General features: G+C 37.5%; 1 protein-coding gene across 1 annotated transcript; it reads right to left on the bottom strand.

Annotated features, from left to right (window-relative positions):
• Nucleotides 1-5,443: 5,443 nt before the first annotated feature.
• On the bottom strand, nt 5,444-6,397 carry LOC131491457 (olfactory receptor 2G2-like). The gene has a single exon (XM_058694462.1). It carries the CDS (start codon nt 6,395-6,397, stop codon nt 5,444-5,446), a length of 954 nt encoding a protein of 317 aa, XP_058550445.1.
• Between the last annotated feature and the right edge of the window lie 10,173 nt (nt 6,398-16,570).

The following is a 16,570-nucleotide window of genomic DNA, read 5'->3' as shown; positions in this document are numbered from 1 at the left end:
CCTAAATGTCCATCAACTGATGAATGGATAAAGAAATTGTGGTTTATATACACAATGGAATACTACGTGGCAATGAGAAAGAATGAAATATGGCCTTTTGTAGCAACGTGGATGGAACTGGAGAGTGTGATGCTAAGTGAAATAAGCCATACAGAGAAAGACAGATACCATATGGTTTCACTCTTATGTGGATCCTGAGAAACGTAACAGAAACCCATGGGGGAGGGGAAAGGAAAAAAAAAAAAAAGAGGTTAGAGTGGGAGAGAGCCAAAGCATAAGAGACTGTTAAAAACTGAGAACAAACTGAGGGTTGATGGGGGGTGGGAGGGAGGGCAGGGTGGGTGATGGGTATTGAGGAGGGCACCTTTTGGGATGAGCACTGGGTGTTGTATGGAAACCAATTTGACAGTAAATCTCATATATTAAAAAATAAAAAAAAATAATAATAATAAAGGCATAGAAAAAAACAAAAATGAAAACATAAAATTTCAAAATCTTTGAGATGTAGCAAAAGTTGTTCTCAAAGAAAAAAGTATCATACTATTGGCCTACCTCAAGTAACAAGAAAAATCTCAAATAAGCAAGCTAAATTTATATCCAAAGGTGGTATGGAAACCAGACTAAAATAGTAGGTGGAAGGAAATAATAAAGTTTAGACCAGAAAAAAAAATTAAATAAAAACTAAAATCACGATAGAACAGATCAATGAAACCAGGAGGTTGTTCTTTGAAACCATCAATGAAATTCATAAACCTTTTGATAATCCATACTCAAAGGAGCATGCAACTCCTCTCAAAGGAGAGGCAACTTAAGTAAATAAAATCAGAAATGAAGGAGGAAAAATACCACCTAACATCATAAAACACAATGGATTATAAGATAGTACTAGGAAAGAACATGTACCAGCATATTGGACAATCTAGAATAAATGGATAAATTCCTAGAAACATAAAAACTTCCAAAATTTAATCAGGAAGGAACAGAAAATTTAAACAGATTTATTACTAGCAATGAAGTTTAATTAGTATCAAAACACTCCCAACAAGAAAAGTCCAGGACCAAAAGGCTACAGATGTGAATTCTAATAAACATTTAAGGAAGAGTTAATACCTATTTTTCTCAGACTATTTCAAAAACTAAAAGAGGTACAAAAGCTTTCAAATTAATTCTATTAGGCCAGCAGACCGTAAAGCCAAAACCAATAAAGACACTTAAAAAAACTCTACACATGAATATTGCTAACAAATATAGATGCAAAAATTTCAACAAAATATTTGCCAACCAAATCCAATAATACATTAAAAAATAATTCACCACAGTCAAGTAGAATTTATCCCAAGGTTGTGAGTATGTTTCAATATTCACAAATTAATCAATGTTAATTAACAAGAGAGAAGATAAAGCCCACGTGATCATTTCAATAGATGCATTGAAAGCATTTGGCAAAGTGCAACATCCTTTCATGATAGCAACTCTCAACAAATTAGTTTAGAGAGAACATGCCTCAACATAAAAAAGGCCATGTATGAAAAACCCACAGCAATATAATAGTCAATGGTTAAAAACTGAAAGCTTTGCCTCTAAGAATAAGACACAAATACCATATTATTTCACTCATACATGGAATTTAAGAAACAAAACAGATGAACATAGGGGAAGGGAAGAAGAGAGAGGGAAGCAAACCATAAGATGCCCTTAACTTTAGGGAAGAAACTGAGTGCTGATGGAGGGAGGTGGGCGGGGAATGGGCTAAATGGGTGATGAGTATTAAGCAGTGATGGGTATTATATGTAAGTGATGAATCACTAAATTCTACACCTGAAACGAATTTTACCACATATGTTAAGTAACTATAATTTAAATAAAAACTTGAAATAAATAAAATAACAATAAGACACAAATGTCCAGTCTCACCACTTATTAAACTTGGTACTGGAAGTCCTCGCCACAGTAATCAGGCAAGTAAAAGACATGAAAAGCATCCTCATTCATAAAGAAGAAGTATAACTTTTACTATTTGCATATGACAAGACACTATATATAGGAAACCCTAAAGACTCCACCAAAAATCTTATAGAACTGATAAAGGAATTCAGTAAAGTCACAGGATACAAAATTAATATACAACAATGTGTTGTATTTATATATACTAATAATGAAGTAGCAGAAAGACAAATTAATAAAACTATTCCTTTCCAATTGCACTAAAAGGAATAAAATACCTAGGAATAAACTTAACTAAAGAGATGAAATACCTGTACTCAGAAAACTATGAAACATTGATGAAATTGAAGATAACGCCAACAAATGGAAAAATATTCCATGCTCATGAACTGAAATAATCAATATTTCTAAAATGTCCATAATACCTAAAGCATCTACAGACTGAATGAAATCCCCATCAAAATACCAACAACTGTGTTTACAGAACTAGAACTAAACTGAAATTTGTATGGAACCACAAAAGACCTCAAATAGGCAAAGCAATCCTGCAGAATTAAAATAAAATAATAAAATAAATAAGAAAACTGGAGGTATTATCATCCCAGATTTCAAGGTAGAGCAATCAAAATAGCATGATACTGGCACAAAAGTAGACAGATCAACAGAACAGAATAGAGATCCCAGAAGTAAACCCACACATAGGTGGTCAATTAATCTACCAACAAAGGATGCAAGAATATAAAATTGGGAAAAGACAGCATTTTCAACAAATGGTGTTGGGGAAACTGGACAGCAACATGCAAAAGAATGAAATTGGACCACTTTCTTACACCATACTCAACAATAAACTCAAAATGTATTAGAGACCTAACAATGATACCTGAAATCATAGAACTCCTAGAAGAGAACATTAGGCAGTAATTTACTTGACATCAGCTATGTAAATAGTTTTCTATATGTCTCCTGAGGTAAGGGAAACAAAAGCAAAACTAAATTATTAGGATGTCATTAAAATAAAAACCTTTTGCACAGTGAAGGAAACCATTAATTAAAAAGGCAACCTACTGAATGGGAGGAGATATTTGCAAATGATATTTCCAATAAAGGGTTAGTATCCAAAATGTATAAATAACTTATACAAATCAACACCAATAATAATCATCAACATCATCATCTGGTTAAAAAATGGACAGAAGTAATGAATATACATTTTTCCAGAGAAGACATATAGATGCCCGAAAGATACATGAAAAGAGACCTAACATCACGAATCATCAGGAAAATGAAAATGAAAGCCACAATGAGGAGTGCCTGGGTGGCTCAGTTAGTTAAGCATTGTACTCTTGATTTTGGGTCAGGTCATGATCTCATGATCAGAGGATCAAGCCCCTTATTGGGCTTCACACTGAGCATGGAGCTTGCTTAAGATTCTCTCTCTCTCTCTCTCTCTCTCTCTCTCTCTCTCTCCCTCCTTCTGCTTCTCTTTCTCTCTCTCTCTCTCTCTCTCTCAAAATAAATAAACATTAAAAAAAGAAAGAAAATCACAATGAAATATAACCTCACACCTGTCATAATGCCTAAATCAGAAACACAATAAACAACAAGTGTTGGTGAGAATGTGGAGAAAAAAGAACACTCATGCACTATTGGAGGGAATGAAAATTGGCACAGTCACTGTGGAAAACAGTATGGAAATTGTGCAAAAAATTAAAAATAGAATAACCATGTGATCCAGCAATACCACTGTTGGATATTTGCCCAAAGAAAACAAAAATGCTAATTTGAAAAAAGTATATGTATTTCTATGTTTGTTGCAGCACCATTTACAATAGCCACAATATAGAATCAGTTCAAGTTTCCACTGATAGGTGAATGGAGAAAGATGTGGTGTGTGTGTGCGCGTGTGTGTGTGTGTGTGTGTGTGGTGGAATACTACACAGTCATACACAATAAGAAGATTTTGCCATTTACAATGGCATGGATGAACCTTGAGGGTACAATGCTAAGTGAAATATATCAGTCAGAGAAAAACAAATACTATGTGATTTTGTACATATGTAGAATTTAAGAAACAAAGGAAATGAAGAAGCAGAAAAAAAGAGACAAACAAACAACAAAAACATGGACTCTTAAATATAGTAAACAAATTGATGGTTGCCAGAGGGATAATGGGTGGGATGATGTGAGAATTAGATAAAAAGGATTAAGAGTACACTTATCCTGATGTAATCTATAGAATTGCTGAATACTGTATACCCAAAATAATGTAATGCATTATGTTAATCATACTCAATTAAAAAAAAACACACACAAAGGGATAGAATCCAGGCAGAGCTTATCATTCTAATTATGCCTCTGCTTCTGAACAGTTAAAAGTGATAATTCATTCCCTGACTTCCTAGTCTTTACTTGAAATTATTATCACATTTGGACATACAGGATTCTACCACAAAATTCTTCCTCATCTCACTGAATTCATATATCTAGTTTGATGCATGTTTGAACCCACAACATTTTTGCAAGCTATGGACCATACAACCAATGTTTGCTACAATTCAGTGAAATAGTGTTTACAAAAAATTCAGTGAAATAGTGTATTTACCAAAAATTTCCAAGAGTCAAGATGCAAAAGTTACTCCTTTCCAGAAAAGAAATGTTATAAGCAAAGGCCATTTAAAGTGAATTCTTGGAGGGGGTGGGGACATGGAAATCAGTGTTATAGCATAAACAACAAAAAGAAGTTGATTAAACTTTCATCTGGAAAATATATCTCCAAATTATGAAAATATGCTTCTACATATAAAAATGTAGAGTTATGCTAACAATAAGTATTTTTACTTATATGTATTTTCAAGGCCTAGAATATTCCACAGTTGTGCTTTTCTTATGAATCAGACTTTATTGTTAGTTTGACTGGTTTATTAGTCCAACTACAAAATAATAGAACCAGGCTCTTTTTTTCTACTTTATCTCTGACCAGAATGTGTGGTTTTTGTCCTATTTGTCCTTTGATTATGCCCCTCTGCACAACTGTATCACATTCTAAGAAGACAGAGTATAGGAGGAAATAAAAATTTTGCCTCATGACAGTTTGCCTAAAGTTCTTGCACCTCAGCCACAGCTTTGAAAAAACAGTAAGCCACAGGTACATCTAGAGAGACAAGAAGACTTAAAGACTAAGTGTGTTATTTACAAATGAAGGAAAAAAATTACTATTTTAAAACATTTCTCAAGTATTTTTATATTTTTCTTAATGTATTTTGGAGAAAAGACATTGAAGAATAGATTGACTAAAGTATTTATGTTGCTACTGAGTAATGGCAAAGTTGGGACTAGACATACATATTCCATAGTATATTATAGAATGTTGTATAAATAATTAACCAAAAGAAAATGGGAGAGAATGACCCAAGTAGGCTTTTATTAAAATTTTTATGTGTTTTTTTTTACCACAGAAAAGAGTTCATCACAGTAATGCTTTAAAAAAACATTTTTATAATCATATGAAATTTAGTCCCAGAATCTTCCCTAGAACTTTCTTTAGTGCCCACTTAACCTCTTTATTTCGCAAAGTATAGATAACAGGGTTGAGCATGGGTGTCACCACGGTGTAAAACAGGGAAACAAACTTTCCCTGCTCCTTGGATCTGCTATTGGCTGGCTGAAGATACATGAATATTATGGTTCCATAGAAGATTATGACAACCGTCATGTGGGAGGAGCAGGTCCCAAAAGCTTTCTTTCTTCCAGAAGCTGACTTAATCCTCAAAACTGCTTGGGCAATGTAGCCATAGGAAATCAGGATGAAGAAGATAGGAACTATAAGGAAGATAATGCTAGCTACAAAAAGTTCAGCCTCATTAAAAGTGGTGTCCACACAAGCCAACTTGATAAGCACAGGGACCTCACAGATGAAATGATCCACTTGATAATGCCCACAGAAGGGTAGCTGAAGGGTGAGAGTGGACTGTACTAGAGTAGTGACCACCCCACTGAGCCATGACAAAGATGCCAGGGCCATGCAGAGACGGGGATGCATTAAGACATTGTAGTGGAGGGGACGGCAGATGGCAATGTAGCGATCATAAGACATCACAGCTAGGAGGACACACTCTGCAGATCCCAGAGCAAGAGAGACATACAGCTGAACCACACAGCCACCATAGGTGATGTTTTTCATAGGATCCCACAAGTTTACCAGGAGCTGAGGAATAATACTGCTGGTAAAGCAGAGATCCAAAAAGGAGAGTTGAGAAAGGAAAAAATACATCGGTGTATGAAGCTTGGATTCCAGATGAGATACCAGAATGATGGTGGTATTTCCAAAAATGGTTAGTAAATACAAGATCAAAATGATCACAAATAGAACCTTCTGTAACTGAGGGTAATCAGAAAACCCCAACAGGATAAAACCTGTTATGTTGCTCTCATTGGTACTCCTCATCATCCCCATGTGCAAAGTACGTTCCCAGCTGAGAAAAATGACATATTACATAAGGTCAAATGAGACAATGTCACCTCCCCCAAAAGTATTCTATGTTCTTAGAACTTATACCTTTACATATAGTGACTTAGATCTATTTGCTTATTGTGTGCATTCTAACTAAATGCAATGCATATCCTCTTAATATCTTGGCTGTCCTCTGATGCTCTCCAAAATAGAGAAGAGCAGACATATTTAAAAATATCATCATCAAGCTATGATAATTAGAACATATGGTATTGGCATAAAAATAGATATATAAATCAGTGGAGCAAAAAAACGGGCCCAGAGATAAACCTATTTATATATAACCAATAGATCTTCAATAAAGGTGCCAAGAATACATCATGAGGAAAATATAGTTTTTTTCAATAAATGGTGCTGGGAAAGCTAAATAAAGACATGCAAAATATTGAAATTGGTCCTCTAGCTTACACTATATGCACCATCAATCAACTCAAAATGTATTAAAAACTTAAATGTAGGACCTCAAACTAAACTCCTAAAAGAAACATAAAGGAGAAGCTTCATGACATTGGTCTCGGCAATGATTTTAGAGATATGACACTGAAAATATAGGCAACAAAAGCAAAAATCTAGGAAATGGGAGAAAATATTTGCAAAAAAAATCCAAAAAGGAGTTAATATCCAAAATATATAAGAATCTCAGATGAATAAATAGCAAAAATAAATAAATAAATAAATAATAAATAATTACCTGATTCAAAAGTAGACAAAGGTCTTAAATACACATTTCTCCGACATACAAATGTTTAATAGACATAGGAAAAATGATCAGTATCACTAATAATCAAGGTAATGCAAATATGGCACAAATGAAATATCACCTCCACCTGTCAAGATGGATGTTATCAAAAACCAAGACACAGTCAGGGTGCCTGGGTGGCTCAGGTGGTTAAGCATCTGATATTTAATTTCAATACAGGTCATGATCTTGTGGTTTATGATTTCAAGCTTCATGTCAGGCTTTGTGCCAACAACATGGAGCCTGCTTTGGATTCTCTGTCTCCCTCTCTCTGCCCCTCCCCTGATTGTGTTTGCTCACTCTCTCTCTCTCTTTCAAAATAAATAAATAGGGGCGCCTGAGTGGCTTAGTTGGTTAAGCATTTGACTTGGGCTCAGATCATGATCTCATGGTTCATGAGATCAAGCCCCATGTCAGGCTCTGTGCTGACAGTTCAGAGCCTGGAGCCTCCTTCGGATTCTGTTTCTCCCTGTCTCTCTGCTCCTCTCCTGCTCAGGCTCTATATCTCAAAAGTAAATAAATGCTTAAAAAATTTACATAATAATAAATAAATATTTTAAAAAGATAGCAAATGTTGACGAGATTGTGGAGAAATTAGAACCCTTGTAGAGTGTTGTGAGAATGTAAAATGGTACAGCCACCATGAAAAACAGAATCAACATTCCTCAAATAAATAAATAAAAACTGTCAACAACAATGATTCAACAATCCCATTTCAGGCATATATTCAAAAGAATTGAGGAGGGAGGGAAGATGGCGGCTTAGGAGGACACTGGGCTCACCGCACATCCTGCTGATCACTTAGATTCCACCTACACCTGCTTAACTAACCCAGAAAACCACCAGAAGACTAGCAGAATGGAGTCTTCAGAGCCAAGCGCAGACGAGAGGACCATGGAAGAGGGTAGGAAGGGTGGAGAGGCGGTGCGCACTGCACGCACTGGCGGGAGGGAGCCAAGGCAGAGGGGCAGCCTGCCGGCCAAGCAGAGCCCCCGAGTCTGCTGGCAAAAGCAGAGAGGCCGGATGGAGTGTGTTCTGACAGCAAGCGGGACTTAGCATCTGGGAGGTCATAAGTTAACAGCTCTGCTCTCTGAAAGCAGGAAGGCTGGAGGACAAAGCCAGGGAGAGTTGCTGAGCCCCTGGATGACAGAGCTCAGTTTGGCGGGGAACAAAGGCACTCGCCAGCACCATCTCCCTCGCCCATCCCCCAGCCCAAATCCAAAAGGGAACCAGTTCCTGCCAGGGAACTTGCTGGCTCCGTGCAAACACCCAATGCTGTGCGTCTGAGGAGCAAACCCTGGCAGCGGGTCTGACTCCCTGCCTCTGCCACATGGCCCCTCCTGAAGTGGATCACCTAAGGAGAAGCAAGTTAAGCCTGCCCCTCTTGCCCCCCTGCACCTTGCCTACCCACCACAGCTAATATGCCAGATCCCCAGCACCACAAGCCTGGCAGTGTGCAAGTAGCCCAGACGGGCCACGCCACCCCACAGTGAATCCCACCCCTAGGAGAGGGGAAGAGAAGGCACACACCAGTCTGTGGCCCCAGCAGTGGGCTGGGGGCAGAGGTCAGGTCTGACTGCGACTCCACCCACCAACTCCAGTTATACACCACAGCACAGGGGAAGCGCCCTGCAGGTCTGCACCACTCCAGAGACTATCCAAAATGACCAAACGGAAGAATTCCCCTCAAAAGAATCTCCAGAAAATAACAACAGCTAATGAACTGATCAAAAAGGATTGAAATAATATAACGGAAAGTGAATTTAGAATAATAGTCATAAAATTAATCGCTGGGCTTGAAAACAGTATAGAGGACAGCAGAGAATCTCTTGCTACAGAGATCAAGGGACTAAGGAACAGTCAGAAGGACCTGAAAAACGATTTAAACGAAATGCAAAATAAAATGGAAATGACGATGGCTTGGATTCAAGAGGCAGAGGAGAGAATAGGTGAACTAGAAGATAAAGTTATGGAAAAAGAGGAAGCTGATAAAAAGAGAGATAAAAAAATCCAGGAGTATGAGGGGAAAATTAGAGAACTAAGTGAGACACTAAAAAGCAATAATATACGCATAATTGGTATCCCAGAGGAGGAAGAGAGAGGGAAAGGTGCTGAAGGTGTACTTGAAGAAATCATAGCTGAGAACTTCCCTGAACTGGGGAAGGAAAAGGCATTGAAATCCAAGAGGCACAGAGAACTCCCTTCGGACATAACTTGAATAGATCTTCTGCATGACATATCATAATTAAACTGGCAAAACACAAGGATAAAGAGAAAATTCTGAAAGCAGCAAGGGATAAACGTGCCCTAACTTATAAAGGGAGACCTATAAGACTCGTGACTGATCTCTCTTTTGAAACTTGGCAGGCCAGAAAGGATTGGCACGAGATCTTCAATGTGTTGAACAGAAAAAATATGCAGCCGAGAATCCTTTACCCAGCAAGTCTGTCATTTAGAATAGAAGGAGAGATAAAGGTCTTCCCAAAAAAACAACTGAAGGAATTCATCACCACTAAACCAGCCTTACAAGAGATCCTAAGGGGGATCCTGTGAGACAAAGTACCAGAGACTTCACTACAAGCATAAAACATACAGACATCACAATGACTATAAACCCGTATCTTTCTATAATAACACGGAATGTAAATGGATTAAATGCGCCAAACAAAAGACATGGGTATCAGAATGGATAAAAAAACAAGACCCATCTATTTGCTGTCTACAAAAGACTCATTTTGGATCTGAGGACACCTTTAGATTGAGAGTGAGGGGATGGAGAACTATTTATCATGTTACTGGAAGCCAAAAAAAACTGGAGTAGCCATACTTATATCAGACAAACTAGACTTTAAATTAAAGGCTGTAACAAGAGATGAAGAAGGGCATAATAGAATAATTACAGGGTCTATCCATCAGGAAGAGCTAACAATTATAAATGTCTATGCACTGAATACTGAAGCCCCCAAATATATAAAACAATTACTCATAAACATAAGCAACATTATTGATAAGAATGTGGTAATTGCAGGGGACTTTAACACTCCACTTACAGAAATGGATAGATCATCTAGACAGACGGTCAATAAAGAAACAAGGGCCCTGAATGACACATTGGATCAGATGGACTTGACAGATATATTTAGAACTCTGCATCCCAAAGCAACAGAATATACTTTCTTCTCGAGAGCACATAGAACATTCTCCAAGTTAGATTATATACTGGGTCACAAAACAGCCCTTCATAAGTTTACAAGAATTGAAATTATACCATGCATACTTTCAGACCACAATGCTATGAAGCTTGAAATCAACCACAGGAAAAAGTCTGGAAAACCTCCAAAAGCATGGAGGTTAAAGAACACCCTACTAAAGAATGAGTGGGTCAACCAGGCAATTAGAGAAGAAATTAAAAAATATATGGAAACAAACGAAAATGAAAATAGAACAATCCAAATGCTTTGGAATGCATCTAAGGCAGTCCTGAGAGGAAAATACATTACAATCCAGGCCTATCTCAAGAAACAAGAAAAATCCCAAATACAAAATCTAACAGCACACCTAAAGGAAATAGAAGCAGAACAGCAAAGGCAGCCTAAACCCAGCAGAAGAAGAGAAATAAGAAAGATCAGAGCAGAAATAAACAATATAGAACCTAAAAAAACTGTAGAGCAGATCAACAAAACCAAGAGTTGTTTTTTTGAAAAAATGAACAAAATTGATAACCCTCTAGCCAGTCTTCTCAAAAAGAAAAGGGAGATGACCCAAATAGATAAAATCATGAATGAAAATGGAATTATTACAACCAATCCCTCAGAAATACAAGGAATTATCAGGGAATACTATGAAAAATTATATGCCAACAAATTGGACAACCTGGAAGAAATGGACAAATTCCTAAACACCCTCACGATTCCAACACTCAATCAGGAGGAAATAGAAAGCTTGAACAGACCCATAACCAGCGAAGAAATTGAAACGGTTATCACAAATCTCCCAACAAATAAGAGTCCAGGGCCAGATGGCTTCCCATGGGAGTTCTACCAAACGTTCAAAGCAGAGATAATACCTATCCTTCTCAAGCTATTCCAAGAAATAGAAAGAGAAGGAAAACTTCCAGACTCATTCTATGAAGCCAGTATTACTTTGATTCCTAAACCAGAGACCCAGTAAAAAAAGAGAACTACAGGCCAATATCCCTGATGAAGATGGATGCAAAAATTCTCCATAAGATACTAGCAAATCGAATTCAACAGCATATAAAAAGAATTATTAACCATGATCAAGTGGGATTCATTCCTGGATTGCAGGGCTGGTTCAACATTCGCAAATCAATCAACGTGATACATCACATTAATAAAAGAAAAGATAAGAACCATATGATCCTGTCAATCGATGCAGAAAGGGCCTTTGACAAAATTCAGCACCCTTTCTTAATAAAAACCCTTGAGAAAGTCGGGATAGAAGGAACATACTTAAACATCAAAAAAGCCATTTATGAAAAGCCCACAGCTAACATCATCCTCAATCGGGAAAACTGAGAGCTTTTTCCCTGAGATCAGGAACACGACAGGGATGTCCACTCTCACCGCTGTTGTTTAACATAGTGTTGGAGGTTCTAGCATCAGCAATCAGACAACAAAAGGAAATCAAAGGCATCAAAATTGGCAAAGATGAAGTCAAGCTTTCATTTTTTGCAGGTGACATGATATTATACATGGAAAACCCGATAGACTCCACCAAAAGTCTGCTAGAACTGATACATGAATTCAGCAAAGTTGCAGGATACAAAATCAATGTACAGAAATCAGTTGCATTCTTATACACTAACAATGAAGCAACAGAAAGACAAATAAAGAAACTGATCCCATTCACAATTGCACCAAGAAGCATAAAATACCTAGGAATAAATCTAACCAAAGATGTAAAAGATCTGTATGCTGAAAACTATAGAAAGCTTCAGAAGGAAATTGAAGAAGATATAAAGAAATGGAAAAACAGTCCGTGCTCAGGGATTAGAAGAATAAATATTGTCAAAATGTCAATACTACCCAAAGCTATCTACACATTCAATGCAATCCCAATGAAAATTGCACCAGCATTCTTCTCAAAACTAGAACAAGCAATCCTAAAATTCATATGGAACTACAAAAGGCCCCGAATAGCCAAAGTAATTTTGAAGAAGAAGACCAAAGCAGGAGGCATCACAATCCCAGACTTTAGCCTCGACTACAAAGCTGTCATCATCAAGACAGCATGGTATTGGCACAAAAACAGACACATAGACCAATGGAATAGAATAGAAACCCCAGAATTAGACTCACACAAGTATGGCCAACTAATCTTTGACAAAGCAGGAAAGAATATCCAATGGCAAAAAGACAGTCTCTTTAACAAATGGTGCTGGGAGAACTGGACAGCAACATGCAGAAGATTGAAACTAGACCACTTTCTCACACCATTCACAAAAATAAACTCAAAATGGATAAAGGACCTGAATGCGAGACAGGAAACCATCAAAACCCTAGAGGAGAAAGCAGAAAAAGACCTCTCTGACCTCAGCCGTAGCAATCTCTTACTTGACACATCCCCAAAGGCAAGGGAATTAAAAGCAAAAATTAACTACTGGGACCTTATGAAGATAAAAAGCTTCTGCACAGTAAAGGAAACAACCAACAAAACTAAAAGGCAACCAACAGAATGGGAGAAGATATTTGCAAATGACATATCGGACAAAGGGCTAGTTTCCAAAATCTATAAAGAGCTCACCAAACTCCACACCCGAAAAACAAATAACCCAGTGAAGAAATGGGCAGAAAACATGAATAGACACTTCTCTAAAGAAGACATCCGGATGACCAATAGGCACATGAAAAGATGCTCAACGTCGCTCCTTATCAGGGAAATACAAATCAAAACCACACTCAGATATCACCTCATGCCAGTCAGAGTGGCCAAAATGAACAAATCCGGAGACTATAGATGCTGGAGAGGATGTGGAGAAACGGGAACCCTCTTGCACTGTTGGTGGGAATGCAAACTGGTGCAGCCACTCTGGAAAACAGGTGGAGGTTCCTCAAAAAATTAAAAATACACCTACCCTATGACCCAGCAATAGCACTGCTAGGAATTTACCCAAGGGATACAGGAGTACTGATGCATAGGGGCACTTGTACCCCAATGTTTATAGCAGCACTGTCAACAATAGCCAAATTATGGAAAGAGCCTAAATGTCCATCAACTGATGAATGGATAAAGAAATTGTGGTTTATATACACAATGGAGTACTACGTGACAATGAAAAAGAATGAAACATGGCCCTTTGTAGCAATGTGGATGGAACTGGAGAGTGTGATGCTAAGTGAAATAAGCCATACAGAGAAAGACAGATACCATATGTTTTCACTCTTATGTGGATCCTGAGAAACTTAACAGAAACCCATGGGGGAGGGGAAGGAGGAAAAAAAAAAGAGGCTAGAGTGGGAGAGAGCCAAAGCATAAGAGACTCTTAAAAACTGAGAACAAACTGAGGGTTGATGGGGGGTGGGAGGGAGGGAAGGGTGGGTGATGGGTATTGAGGAGGGCACCTTTTGGGATGAGCACTGGGTGTTGTATGGAAACCAATTTGACAATAAATTTCATATATTGAAAAAAAAATTGTATGGACCCAGAAAAGACCCTGAGTGGCCAAGAAATCTTGAAAAGAAAACCAAAGCAGGAGGCATCATAATACCAGACTACAAGCTCTACTACAAAGCTGTAATCATCAAGACAGTATGGTACAGTACAAGAAGAGACACTCAGATCAATGGAACAGAATAGAGAACCCAGAAATGGACCCATAAACGTATGGCCAACTAATCTTTGACAAAGCAGGAAAGAATATCCAATGGAATAAAGACAGTTTCTTCAGCAAGTTGTGCTGGGAAAACTGGACAGTGACATGAAGAAGAATGAACCTGGAGCACCTTCCTACACCATACACAAAAATGAACTCAAAATGGATGAAAGACCTCAATGTAAGACAGGAAGCCATCAAAATGCTTGAGGAGAAAGCAGGCAAAAACCTCTTGCATCTTGCCCGCAACAGCTTCTTACTCAATATGTCTCTGGAGGCAAGGGAAACAAAAGCAAAAATGAACTACTGGGACCTCATCAAAATTAAAAGCTTTGCACAGCGAAGGAAACAATCAGCAATGCTCAAAGGCAGCCGACAGAATGCGAGAAGATATTTGCCAATGACATATCGGATAAAGTGTTAGTATCCAAAATCTGTAAAGAACTTCTCAAACACAACACCCCAAAAACAAATAATCCAGTGAAGAAATGGGCAAACGACATGAATAGACACTTCTCCAAAGAAGACATCCAGATGGCCAACGGACAGATGAAAAAATGCTCCACATCACTCATCATCAGGGAAATACAAATCAAAACCATAATGAGATACCACCTTACACCTGTCAGAATGGCTAACATTAACAATTCAGGCAACAACAGATGTTGGCAAAGATGCGGAGAAAGAGGATCTCTTTTGCATTGACGGTGAGAATGCAAGCTGGTGCAGCCACTCTGGAAAACAGTATGGAGGTTTCTCAAAAAACTAAAAATAGAACTACCCTATGACCCAGCAATTGCACTACTAGGCATTTATCCACGGGATACAGGTGTGCTGCTTTGAAGGGACACATGCACACCCATGTTTATAGCAGCACTAGCAACAATAGCCAAAGTATGGGAAAGCCCAAATGCCTCTCGATGGATGAATGGATAAAGAAAACCTGGTATATATATCCAATGGAGAATTACTCAGCAATCGGTAAGAATGAAATCTTGTCATTTACAACCACATGGATGGAACTGGAGGGTATTATGCTAAGCGAAATTAGTCAGAGAAAGACAAAAATCATATGATTTCACTCATATGAGGACTTTAAGAGACAAAGCAGATGAACATAAAGGAAGGAAAACAAAAATAATATAAAACAGGGAGGGGGACAAAACAGAAAAGACTCATAAATATGGAGAACAAACTGAGGGTCGCTGGAGGGATTGTGGGATGGGCTAAATGGGTAACTGGCACTAAGGAATCTACTCCTGAAATCATTGTTTCACTATATGCTAACTAATTTGGATGTAAATTTAAAAAAAATTAAAAAAAAAACAAAAAAAAGAATTGAAATTAGAATCTCAAAGAAATATCTTTATTTTGGTATTCATTGCAGCATTATTTACAATAGCCATCTATGGATAAATGGAGAAGATGTTTATTACTCATCCTTAATTGATGGAATATCATTTGATATTAATGCAATGTTATTCAGCCTTCAAAAATAAATAAATTCTGTAATGCACAACAATACAGATGGACCTAGAGAGCATTATGCTAAGTGAAATAAGCCAGACATAAAAGGACAAATACTCCTCTTACATGAAGAATGTAAAATAGTCAAACTTACAGAAACACAAATAAACTGGTGGTAGCCAGGGGATGGGAGGAGAGGAAACAGACAGTTGTTCAATAGTTATAAGCTTACAGCCATACAAGAAGAATAAATTCTAGAAAATTACACGCCAACATATCACGTGAATTTAACAATATTGTATTACGTACTTTGTTATGAGAGTTATGTACCTTGATTGTGGTAATGGTTCATGAATATATCCAGACTCTGAACCACTAAATGAATTGTATAGATTAAATATGTGCAGATTTTTGTGTATCAGTTACACCTCAATAAAACTAACTGTGGGGAGGGGCGCCTGGGTGGCTCAGTCGGTTGAGCATCCTACTTCCGCTCAGGTCATGATCTCACAGCTCATGAGTTGGAGCCCCGCGTCAGGCTCTGTGCAGACAGCTCCGAGCCTGCAGCCTGTTTCAGATTTGTGCCTCCCTCTCTCTGCCCCAATCCACTTGCATTCTGTCTCTGTCTCTCTCCAAAATAAATAAACATCAAAAAAACATTAAATAAAATAAAAACGTAAGTGTGGGGAGTAAGCAACAATTATTTGCTGTAGGAAATAAATTATACCATCATTTCCATGCAACCAAATTTGTCCCTTATATTAATGTCTTTCTAGTTACAGACACAGGCAAAACATAGTTAATTTCAATAGGAGATTAAAAAAAACAGTTTTTTTAAATTTATCAAAAGGGAATAAAACCATTTTTCATCATCCAAAAATAGTGGAACTTAGTTATAAGTTTATATCTCCAAATATATGACACATATGATCCTCACTGCAATTTTTTTTAAAAATGACATTACTTTAAAAATCAACTCCTGAGAGCTTGTGTGACCCAAAGGCACATATATGTTTAGTAAGCAATACTGAAATATATTTCTTGTTCCAGTTAATTCTATATGCTATCTTTCTTC

The sequence above is a fragment of the Neofelis nebulosa genome, chromosome 1 (genome assembly GCF_028018385.1).
Source record: "Neofelis nebulosa isolate mNeoNeb1 chromosome 1, mNeoNeb1.pri, whole genome shotgun sequence".
Lineage (NCBI taxonomy): Eukaryota > Metazoa > Chordata > Mammalia > Carnivora > Felidae > Neofelis > Neofelis nebulosa.
Note: the sequence above shows the minus strand (reverse complement) of the source record. Positions and strands in the feature narration are given on the sequence as shown.

Bases quoted from the DNA above. Each gene is read 5' to 3' on its own strand.
- LOC131491457 (XM_058694462.1), bottom strand. From the start codon at position 6,397: ATGGGGATGATGAGGAGTACCAATGAGAGCAACATAACAGGTTTTATC.